This window comes from Nuphar pumila, chromosome 6 (genome assembly GCF_984573655.1).
Source record: "Nuphar pumila chromosome 6, dmNupPumi1.hap1.1, whole genome shotgun sequence".
Classification (NCBI taxonomy): domain Eukaryota; kingdom Viridiplantae; phylum Streptophyta; class Magnoliopsida; order Nymphaeales; family Nymphaeaceae; genus Nuphar; species Nuphar pumila.
Window position 1 is genome coordinate 124,556,807 of NC_143254.1, and position 13,050 is coordinate 124,569,856.

Sequence of the window (13,050 nt, forward strand, 5' to 3'; positions counted from 1 at the left end):
TCCAGTTTTTTACATGTAAACAGAATCAAATATCCATAAAAACCAAATATATGTTAGATTTGGTAGCAAAAAATCTAAACCATATCCACATCCAAATATAATCGGATAAGGTTTCAGCTTACAAAATCTGACTAAATGGAGTCAGATTCAGTCAGGTACCAGATCAAATCTGATCCATTGATATCTAAGACTATGTAGTCCAATTCAAATATAAATTCATATTCTATTTAGATCTGTGTTGAAAAAATAATAGGGAAAATTTCATTTGGATGCCAACTTTTGCACCTAATTTAAAAAATGAGTTTTTTTTTATTTTTCTTGATATGATCATAAGCTACCTAAAAACTAACAAAAAAAAGACCTTAGGTTCCATATTACCATTTAAAGTTAAAAAATACTTGTTTACCCTCATAACAAGTAAAAGGGTAGATATTTTGGTCAAGTAATTAAGGTGTGCCATCATCATTTGATTCAATTGAACTGAAATTTAATCAAAGTTAATGAACTAAGCAAAAGTAAGAATTTAATTAGCGGCACGGTTGCTGAAAAACCTAAAGCACATATAAGAAACTTCAAAAACTTAGAATTAAGGATAAATTAGGCCCTGAATTGGACTTTCCCAAACTAATACCGCGGATTAAAGCAACAGAAATTTGGTCAAAATGCATTTGTACTTCACAAAATGTAGAAACCCTTTGGCTTATAATGGCAATAGTCTTTATATCTTCAGATTAGGGCGTCTAACTCCTTTTATCGGTGACAAGATTTTCGGACCAGGACTATACTTGCCAAAAAGATTACAGACTGTACACTGAAGAAATCAAAGGTAATAAAAGAACTGGTCAGTCCCATCCAAATTCTACCAAGAGAGCCACTGATCCAAGTGCTTCAACGTCAAAATTTATCCTTAATTAAACACCACCACCATGACCGACTCCCTTGTTACCACGATCAAAACCAAATCCCAAAACGAAGAATCGAAACACCAACCTGTTTGAACAAGCGATTTTGGGTCACCGCTCAGAATCGAAGATTTGCACTAAAAGACAGAAGGCCAACCATTTCATTGACAACATCAGTTACAGCAACCATAACCCCAAAACACAAAACATTACATCAAGGAAAACCTCGCTACAACAATTTTGAAGTCTATGAAAAGGAAAAGAAACAAAATCAAGCGCGTTCTCCCCTGATCCTCCTGGCCAGCTGAATGTCCTTGGGCATGATGGTGACCCTCTTGGCATGAATGGCGCAGAGGTTGGTGTCCTCAAAGAGACCGACCAAGTAGGACTCCGCCGCCTCCTGCAAAGCAGCAACGGCAGTGCTCTGGAACCGGAGATCGGTCTTGAAATCCTGCGCGATCTCACGGACTAGGCGCTGGAACGGGAGCTTGCGGATGAGCAGCTCGGTGCTCTTCTGGTACTTTCGGATCTCCCTCAGGGCGACTGTCCCTGGCCGGAACCTGTGAGGCTTCTTGACACCGCCGGTCGCCGGGGCCGACTTCCGGGCGGCCTTCGTCGCCAGCTGCTTCCTCGGAGCCTTTCCTCCGGTGGACTTCCGGGCGGTCTGCTTGGTGCGAGCCATCTGATTGATTCTTGAGAGTTAGAGAGGGGGGATACAGAGACAGAAAGGATGAACTCTGTGTGATGAATTGATGGAACCAAGAGAGGGGCGGTATTTAAAGGGGCTGAGAATGGCGGGCTTGGAAATTTTGGGATTTTGGAACGAAGGGCTCTGGACCGTTGGATTTTGGACGCTATCGACGGCTCAGAGCGGGCTTCTTTTTTCCCTACCACACAGATCGATGACGTGTCCACTGCAGAGTAAGAAACACGAAACGTCATTCGAGGTTGGACTCACCCACTTGTTAAGAAACCAGCTTTGAGCCTGGTCTTTGTGGGTTCAGTATCTGGATTTTGGACTCACTCACAAGGACTGAAATTCCTCCATAATAAAACGGCCTGAAATATCTCGGTTTATCCCAGATTTTCCAGATAAGTCTGTCATGTGAACTGAATCTAGCTGAGTTGGGCCAAAACTCGGATACTCACAATCAGAATGAGTTAATTTGATAATGATTAAGTGCAATTAGTTTTTAGTCCAAACCAAAGCAGCAGTTAAACTTAAATACAATACATTACTGGTCATCTGGCAAAAAAAATTTACACAAAATTATCGTGCTCTATAGCTGATTTGGCATGTTTTTCAAAATGCCCTACAATTTTTTATATTCTTTTCATGTCCAAAATCGTAAATAGACAGCTTTGAAATATCTTTTTTACCCTTCTCATGCGCAAAACTCATGAAGTTTACGTGAAATGTTGCTTAATTTGTCAGGTGCCACATACTCTTTCTTAAAATAATGTTTGCACATTTTTTTGCAGACTTCATGAAATTTGCGTAAAATATTTGCAAACATCATTTAAAACTCGAATCTCAAAACTTCACAAATGCCTCACTAAGTGTGCATATATATAAGTATGTATACAATTATATGCAAACATCCTATTAAACTCAAACCTCGAAACTTTGCAAATATCAAAAAAGGTGTGCATATATTTCAGAAGTTTGCATAAAAATAAGTACGAACATTTATTTAAACTCAAACGTTGTAACATTTCAAATAACTTTGCATATATGTAAGAAGTTTACATAAAAATGAGTGCAAACATCCTCAAAAACCTCAAAACTTTGCCCATATTTGACTAAGCTCGCATATATCTTAACAGTTCACATAAAAATAGGTGTGAACATCATATTAAATTGAACCTTGTAACCTCACAAATATATGACTCAGTGTGCATACATGTAAGAAGTTTGCATAAAAATAAGTGTCAACATCCTCAAAAACCTTGAAACTTTACTAATATCTAATTAAGTTTGCATATACCTCAAAAGTTCACATAAAAATAGGTATAAACATCATGTTAACCTGGACATCGCAAATACCTAACTAAGTGTGCTTATACCTTACGAAGTTTACATATACCTCATGAAATTTGCACTCCTTAACTATTGAGTATAAAAATTGTTTCTTTGTACCCAAGGGTTATTTTTGTATTTTTTTTAGCGTTCTTTGTGGTCTCAATCTACTTCCTACCAGTGACATTTCTGGCAACTATTCTAGCGGCACTCCATCCTTGAGTATTCTGGAATCATCGATAGTGCTTCTTTCTGGTAAGCATATCTTTAATTGTTGAACCATTTATAATTTTAAACAATAAATTTTTTATTTATTTCGACAATTCGTATTACTATATCATCCAATTTTGTTGTTTATATGTTGTGTATCTTGTATGATAAACATGGTATGATGAGAACATTGTTTAATTTTCTTTGTTGTTTCCTTAACGATTTAGGTTTTAAAAGTGCTTTTTTAACAGCTTATGTCTTATATCTCTATTGGCAGGTTGTTTACCTATATTCCAAGTCTTGTTATCATAAAAAAATTTGAATTTTTGTAATATAATATAGTCACCGAGAAGACTGTGTCGAAGGAGTCCATAACCACATCATCTTCTATTATTTGAGAACAACAAAAAAAGCCAAAGAAAAAAATTATGAATTGGGTCATCTTGCATACTATGAAGCATGGAGTTTGCTCTACACATGGATGGAGAGGGAGCCACATCCACCGCCAAGAGTTTGGTTGTCAGACATTTTTTTTATAAAAAAGGCACCCTCTATAAACCTAAAAGTTTGTGCCTAAACAATCAACTACGAACACAAAAAATGTTGGGCAAACTACAACTAACAATTTCAAAGTGTCGCATATTTAAGGCAGTATGTGTAGAAAAGGTTAGGTTTGTGGCCACAATCTTATCTCACATCCCGAAAGCATTTAAAAAAAGGGAGGATGACTCGAAGGTAAAGAAGAGTGACTCATTGGCTCACTAAGATGTTGTTGCGAACCTCAATGCGTGAATAGATGAAGCTAAAGACGCAACCTAATGTAGTAGTAGTAGAAATGTACCTCACCAAGGGCAAGATGCAAACCTTAAGGTTGAGGTTAATATAGACTGTCCTCAGGAAGTGGATTTGAGTGAGACTCATATAGTTGGATCGGATGTTGAGGGTGATATTCAATCTAGGCTAGAGAATGCACTGGACGATTGTAAGGAAGATTATCATCAGGAGTCTAAGCGTCTGATCCTATAAGAGAAAGTGAAAGTTCCAAGAAGAGGTTAAAAATAGAGAACAAGGCCTGGGGCCCACAGATAGATATCAATTATATATTTATTTTTTAAGCAATAAATGATAGTTATAACATAAAACAAATTGTATTTATCTGTATTATAATTAGATAGAGATAAAATCTCTCCATGCCTATCTATGTGCATTTTCTTATTGAATAATGTATGTGTAAAATATGTAACAATTAGGATAACTAGATTGTTAAAATGTTATATTTGTATGTGTGTGTAATTTAATGATTAATTTGATTGATTCTAGCAAAAGTAATTGTGATTTCAAGATCCATACCAAAAGATTCAAAAAATTCAACATCTCGCACTTGCCGGTTCTACAGGTTCCAAGCCCATAAGTGGTTCCCAACTCTATTCAAGGAAGCGAAAGAGATGCTGCATGTGATGCATTTTCGATAATTCTTAGATATCACACTATGAAGCATCAATCACCCCTTCTTAGAGGTCATTGTTCAGTTATGAAATTTGGCAACCAACATATTTTGGTTTGAAGATCTTGAGATGACCATCACATTGGAAGACGTGACACGAATCACTGGATTCAAGTAACATGGGAAGCCAGTGAATGAACATTTGTGTACAGATTTCAAGCACTGGTGTGAGCTTTATTTGGAAGCGAAAGATAATGTGTTCGATGAAGAAAGGTTGAAGCTATTATGACTGAGAAACCCCTATGACCCCAGTAGAGAGAGGATGATGAAGGGGAAGCTATTGTGTATTGGAGAGAAGGGCAGTAGTAGGGTGGATAATGAGGTGAGAACATTTTTGTTCTACTTTTTTGGAGCATGATTATTCATCGACACTGGTGCGCAGTCAATTTATGAATCATACATTCAGCTTTTACAAGACATTGATTGCATCAATGAATATGTAAGGAGAGCAACCTTACTTGGATACTTGTATGTAAGTTTAAGTAGTGGGATAAGTGAAAGAAACAATATTGGTGGGGTATTGGTGTTATTGGAGGTATTTATTACTCCATTGTATAGAAGGGCAATATGGAGCCAACCACACATCGAAGAGGTGACTGGTCGAAGAGTGGTGGGTTCACACATTGTACATTCCCAATGGGTTGTATCGTTGCGTAGGCTGAGCAAGATTGATGTAAGTTTTTTTTATGATTTTCATACATTTTTATGCATACAACAATATAGGACTAACCATGAATTTGATTTCCAACATCGCCTATATTGTCGCAAACACTTTAGAGGAGGACTTCCAACATTGCCTATATTGTATGCGAACATTCTCATCTTCACCTATATTACATAGGGACTTCCTCATTACATGCAAACTTCTTCATTACATACATCAAAAATATATCATTAACAGAACATATTACAAAACACATCAAAATATATCATTTGCAAAACATATTACAAAACACATCAAGACATCATTTACAGAATTCATACAAAATATTTTATTTATAGAATTCATACAAAACATATTATTTACAAAATCCATACAACTCAAATTCATTCACAATTCAAATTCATACTAAACAACCAAAATTTAAACTCATATCTTAATTTACATTGAATATGATCCAACATTGAATTCATACAAATTTAGGATTAAGTATTACATTGATAATCCAAACTAAAGTCTCTAGAATTATCCACAGCTCAGTTATCGAGGCCTTGCGAGCCGACACCTGACTATTCGATGTCTCCTCAACCTCAGCCTTTTTGATAGCCTTCGTACAATTTGTGTCATTCTTCAAGTGTTCATAAAATTTAATCATATGTCTCCTATAATCAAAATTCATTGTATCTATCGCTTTTGTTGTTTTCATGCATTCAACATTCAAGCATTTCTCATGTTCACGATTAACAATGAAAACTTCACTTACAAGCATAAATTCCATAGTTTAACAACTTCTACATAGCTTTGTCATGTACTAGAGAATGCTGAATGTCAATCAAATTATTGTGATGAAGATCACTAGTACTAATTTGCCCACGTGGTTTCACATCCTTTGCAATGATCCTTTGATCATGTACAACATCAATTATTTGTTCTTCATTGTCTGCACGTTATATATAATCCATAATCACTTCGGGCAACTGCATGCCTTCCACGTGCCTAAGTTGAATGTTTAAGACATCAACATCATTCATTATTTGTGATAGTTGGATGATTGCCAAACGATTGAGCTTTATAGATGGTGCCTTCAATATATGTGCATTCTTCACTTCTTCTTTAGCTTTGCGAGCAACTAAGTAAACATCACTACAAAATAACATAGATTTCACATCATCATCATTCAATACACTCATCCATATATGTTGGCTATCTAGGTTCGGAGAAAAACCATATCGAAGGATCATTGATTCTTCCACATATCCGATTTTACAAGACATAAAAGTCATAAATTTGTTGTACCTATTATTTTTGGAGATGATTATAGATCTCTAAGTAAGGCAATTAGTGCTACGATAGTGTACTTTAACCATTTTAGAGTCTATCATTAACTGCCTACATCAACTACACAATATATCATTCATCTAATAAAAATAACATGTGATAAAAGATTGTCCATATACACTTCATACAATCAATTAAAATAACTATCTACAATAACCACTTTAAAAACCAACTACTCACAATAACACCTTAACCCCTATTTAATGGTTGTGCACATTAAACCAACACAAATAACTATTTTTTATCATACAAGATGCACAACATATAAACAACTAAATTGGAGGATAAAGAAGGATAGATACATACAAATGGTTGAAACAAATGGAAAAAATGTTATTTCAAAAATATAATTGGTTCAATTGTTAAAGATGTAAAAACAAAAAATCATCGTGACCACAAAGATGATTTTGAAATACTCAAGGATGAAGTGTTGTCAGAATAGTGGCTGATGAAAAGCTAGTTTGGGACCACAAAGAACCCTAAAACCAAGCAGAAAAAGCCCTAAGGTTTAGAGAACTAGTTTTTCTACTCAATCGTTAAAGAGTGTAAACTTTATGAGGTATATGCGAACTTTGTGAGGTATAAACACACTTAGTCAAGTATTTCTGAGGTTACGAGGTTCAGTTTAATAGGCTATTTTTGTGTAAACTTCTGAGGTATATGTGAACTCAGTCAAATATTGGTGAAGTTGAAGGTTTTTGATGATGTTCACACCTATTTTTCTTTGAACTTTTTACATATATGTGCACTTTGTTAGGTATTTGCAAGGTTATGAGGTTTGAGTTTAACTGGATGTGCACACCTATTTTTATGTGAACTTTTGAGATATATGTGCATTTAGTTTGATATTTGCGAAGTTTTGAGGTTTGAGTTGAACATGATGTTCACATATAATTTTATGCGCACTTAGCCAGACATTTACGATGTTTCAAGGTTCGAGTTTGAAAGGATGTTTGCAAATAATATTATGTGAATTTCGTGAATTCCACAAAAAAATAGGCAGACCTCATTTTAAGTGAGAGTATGCGGCACCCGATGAACAAAGCAATATTTCGTGTGAACTTCTTGAGTTTCACTCATGCAAAGTGTGAAAAGGACATTCTAAAGCTGGCTATTTACGATTTTGAACATGGGGAGAATATAAAAAATTGTAGGGTATTTTGAGAAATGTGCCAAATTGGTTATACAATATGTTCTTTTTTTTTCAAATTTTTTATGTAAAAAAAAAATTAAAAAGTCATAAAGAAGTGGGATTTATCTTTTTTTTTATCATTCTTAATCCCGAAAATAACCTCACTTTATGACAAAAATAATGCATTTTTTGAAATGCCTTACAACTTTTGAAATTTGCTCGATGCTCAAATTCAAAAAAATTGCTTTAAATGACCTTTTTACACTTTGTACAAGTGAATTTCTTTCAGGTATACGAACTTCTTCCCAAATATCCAAATATGTGAATTTTCTCATAAATATGTGAATTTTCTCATAAATATGTGAATTTCCTCTAACATATTTATGAATGTCCTTCTACATGTGCCCTTTATGCGATTTTATTAAAATGTAAGAACTTTTTAACCCAATACTCCCACATTTGTGAATGTTCTAACTTTTGCATACGAATGTCCTCACACATTTGCAAATGTCCTCCTGCATGTGCCCCTTATGTTATTTTAGTAAAAGGAGTTCACACATTTTGGGAACCTTTGCAACTCTTCGTTGTGAATGTGGTATTGTTTTTGTGAATGTCATAACATGTGAGATAAAGAGTCGCATGTCTAGTATTTGCAAAAGTGCAGTTAAAGGTAAAACAAACTTTTTGTGGCACTTCAAAAGCACTGCTAAAACCTTCAGTGATGATTTAAAAGCGCAAAAAGCCTCCTGTTTGATATTAGCAAAAGTGTTGTGAAAAACCTTTAATGACACTTCAAAAGTTGTGTGAGTCCACTGGCATCTTGTCAGGTGAGTGGTAAGCAACTACCACTCACTATATATATACATAAAAAATATTTGTAATTTTAGGTTGCAAATGTCTTTGAAATATGTGAACCTCCTTTTACTAAATACTCCCACATTCGTAGATGCTCTCACACATGTGTGAACCTTCGTTAAAAAAAATAACATAGACATGATGGCATTTGCAAATATATTACGCCATTCGCATATTTGGGAGAAAAATCAAGATTTATGATGATATTCACATATTTTCATGTTTGGGAGGAAATTAGCATATTTATGAAGGAATTTGCATATGTGAAAGGAAATTCACATATTTGGATATTTGGGAGGAAGTTCACATACCTAGAAGAAATTCACTTATGTGAAAGGTAAAAAAAGTCATTTTACAACAAAACATTTATGAATTTGGACATCGGGTAGATTTCAAAAATTGTACAATATTTTAAAAAACGCATCTTTTTTGGCATATAGTATGGTCATTTTTTGTTTGGTTTTGGATCCAATCATAAGGCGTACAGATGGCAACATAGGGTTTAACAAAAATTAAATCTTATTTTTTGACATATTTTTCTCTCTCTTCTTATTCAAATATATATATATATATATATATATATATATATATATATATATATATAGAGAGAGAGAGAGAGAGAGAGAGAGAGAGAAGACTGTCCAACCAAAGGAAGATCCAAAATCTTCAACCAATGACGAATGACTTCCCTTCTCTAATGTTGGAGCATCTCATTGATTGAACCTCATATATATATTTTTTTGAATGGTAAGTTGGGGTTAGACAGATCCCTACCAGTTATTATTCAACGTACCACTGAGGTTTGAACCTGCAACATCCCACCACAAGGATACGTGCAGTGACAACTTCTACCAACCACACGGAGCCCCCATTAGTGGACCTCATATATTTGTTCTTTATAATTTATTTAGTTAGAAATATGCATTATACTAAGACTTTATGAAGTATAAACATGTTTTTCGAAATGTGAAAAATCGATGGCTCAAAATGCATTTAAAACTTTACAAAAAAAAACATTGTGACAGTTGATTTTTAGTGCTTTAAAAAATACATCTAAACATCACAAATTCATAATCCAAAACATGTTTCTCACTAAATGAATGTTAAAAATTAAATATATAAAGTCCAATTGATGAAAATTCAATCATTAAATAAGGAATGCCATCAATTATCATTAGTTGTAGATTTTTTACCTTCCTTTGGTTGGAGGGTCTCCCTTTCCTCTATATATAGTCAATGTTTTAGTCGGGTCTCATTTTTGTTAGGTCCCAAGTTAAATACTAGCAAAAAAACATGGTTATAGATGTTTTTTGTCAAATCTTAGATGTGTTCACAATTGTTTATTCATCACGAAACATGTTTTGGATCAAATCAATTTAACAAAAAAATTGAATCTTTTATCATCAATTTTCAGCACAATATGAGCCATTGATTTTTTCACCCTTCTAAAAAGGCGCATATGTGTGTGAAAATTCCTTAATTGAATGCATGTTATCTGCTACGTAGACTATGATAAACAGATCTATCTGTTTAGATCAAGCAAAAATACCTATAACTACGTTTTTTGTTGGGACCTTTGTGGCCTAACGAAAATGGGACCCTTCTAGAACATTATATCTATATCTATATATATATATATATATATATATATATATATATATATATTCTGGGATGGGTATGTATATGCACTCTCTATGCATCCCCTATGTCATCCTCCATCTTCATATCTCTCTAAATCTTATTGATTTTGGTTGTTTTGATCAAATCTGAATCAACATGTCCGATTTAATACGAACCAACCTTCAGATTATAACTTTTTGATAAAAAAATTTATTTTTTTAAATAAAAAATCATGTGTTGTGTCAACCATTGATTTTATCACCAAAAAACATCGCCATACAAGTTGAATTTTGGCAATTTAAATGCTGATCTTCACTATATTAATGCTCCAAATTACATATATGGAGTTTGATTTGATTAAAACAACTTGCACCAATGAAATCCCAAGGCATTGCATAAAGATAAGGATGAGTGGAACCGAATTGGCGCCAACCCCCCTTGTTTCTGCCCCTGCTAAGATCAGAAGATCTATATGGTTTTCCAACAGCCAAGATTCAAAGGGTTTTTCAAATGATTGAGGATCTCTCTCCAACAATAATAGAGTTTTTTAGTAGAAATATGGTGCTGTAAATGCAGGGCACAGGTAGGCTATGTCATAGGAATACTTCTACACCCATGTCATGTAATTCTTATAGAATATTTTTAATGTGAAATTGCAGAAAATGTGATTTCCTATGTCTGTTTGAGCGTGTCTCTGTGACAAACTGTTGGGATGTTATTAGGTAAATAATGGGCCTATATATAGGGGTTCCACGCAATCTTTACCCGAACATGAATCAGGTGTGTACCTAAACCCGTTTCATACCGAATCCGAACAGGAACATGTTTATACACAATTCGATACCCAATTAAAACCCGAATCTGTTGGGATCCACCATTACAAGTAAGAAGAGAAACTAGAGGAATTGGTTCTTTTTATGTTTAAATTTTGTCATGCTTTAGAATAATGATTCTATTAAGCTTTTGCAATTTTAGTGCTTATAATAAAGTTTGTTAGCATATAATCTTCTTAAAGTATAGTCATCATACATTAATTTTGATAGAAAGTAATTGGGTGCATACTCTCAATCATACCAATGCCTTAACTAAAACAAGACTTTGACCCTAATCAAAGTGTATCTGTTGGTCTAATTTTTTGATCTGATTAAAAGACAGGTCTATTCAAAACCTGACCTAGCATGTACTGAATCCAATAACTTATACGGGACCACAAATTCCATCCATTTCAGTACTTAGACCTGAATAAGATTGGATTGGGTTTAAGTCTATTTTCTAGATCTGATTCAAAATCAGGTCTAACAGGTCCTGGCCGGAATTTGACTCAATTACACCCTAGGCCCATGGTAAGGGATGGAGAGAGCAGCCCATAATATATGCTGCATAACTTTGGTAAAAAAAAGGTTTTACTTTGGCAAGATTCAAGAGGAGTTGTGCATTCAAAATTTCAAGAAATAGGTTGATAAGGTAAAATGAGGTTTCCAAAGATTTTATCTTAATCACAAACAGTTTTTGACCAATCATATATAATTAGTAAGTTATCTTGATGGTTAATTAAAAAATGCTTGGTTAAAAAATAGATAGAGTCCAAGTCTAGAGTGTCATAATCTTCAATCATCGAGTCCATTTGATTGATAGCATCTGCCAATCACTTTCTTGATTTTTAGGTCTTGAAAAATGACAAGCTCAGGGGGAAATGTAACGGCACAGTTACGAGTCTTGGTGATGTTATTGACATGACATTAGGTTGATGGGAAAGGAAGGAATGTGGAGGGCTTTAGAGGTTTTTGAACTGCTTAGAAGGAAAACAATGGTCATTCTTTGCACAGAGACAAGTGTGTCATTGGCAATGCTAACAGGTCTCTTGTTGGCACATCTCAAATTAAATATATGTTCCATACTGCTGGTCATGTGATAGGTTGCTCCGGTGTCAATAATCTATTCATCAAAAAGAAAAGATGTGAAAGCATGAATGCTCTTTAGAGACTGTGAGATTGGATTTGCTTGGTTGTTGGAGAAGCTGAGAGAGATCATGAATGGAGGTGAAGTTCTTCTTGCCCTTAATATTTGAGGTTGCACTTTTCTGCTTGCATGGATGTTCATGAAGTTTTCAACACAAAATGATTATATTGTTGCAAAATGGCACTTTCTAAAATACCTAGCAATTTGACAAAATCTTTTTCATATCTAAAATTTTGATTCACATTTTTATGACATTTTTACTCTCTTCACAAATATAGCACGACCTTTGCAACTCTTATTGCGAACGTCTCCAAAATGTGCAAACCCTCTGTAAAAAAACAGCACAGACAGGAGGACACTCGCAAATACAATACAACATTAGCAACCATGAGTTATGAAGGTCGTACTGTATTTACGAATGTCTTCCGGCCTGTATCATTTTTTTTTGGCAGAGATTTGCACATTTTGACGATGTTTGCAACCATGTGTCCCAAGAATGTGTTAACCTCTTTTTACTGGATACTCTCACATTTGCAAATGTCTTCCTGCCTATACCCCTCTGCTTTGGAAAAGATATCAGATTTTTCGAACTCGACGGCCTTGCGAGAATTGGATTTAGGTGTCTGCAACAAACTTGTGGATGTTCCTGGTGTTGGTTACAACAGTGGAAGCTTGGAAATTGTATAAGACTTTTCTGACTCTCTAAGGAACAGAATTAAGGTAATGGCATTTACTGAGTGCAAGGTTTGTGGTATTTGGAAGCTAATTAATATGATTTGACAGAATTTTACTTATTCATGATGCATTGTATTTCGTTTGAGGAGGCAGACTTTCAACATTTGTCTGAGT

The 13,050-nt window shown here is 34.5% G+C and overlaps 1 protein-coding gene across 1 annotated transcript; it reads right to left on the bottom strand.

Annotated features, from left to right (window-relative positions):
- Positions 1-1,040: 1,040 nt before the first annotated feature.
- LOC149836047 (histone H3.2-like) lies at positions 1,041-1,642 on the bottom strand. The gene has a single exon (XM_090010768.1). It carries the CDS (start codon positions 1,582-1,584, stop codon positions 1,174-1,176), a length of 411 nt encoding a protein of 136 aa, XP_089866894.1. The 5' UTR covers positions 1,585-1,642; the 3' UTR covers positions 1,041-1,173.
- Positions 1,643-13,050: the final 11,408 nt, after the last annotated feature.

Excerpts from the sequence above, each read along its gene's own strand:
- LOC149836047 (XM_090010768.1), bottom strand. The coding sequence starts at position 1,584 with ATGGCTCGCACCAAGCAGACCGCCCGGAAGTCCACCGGAGGAAAGGCT.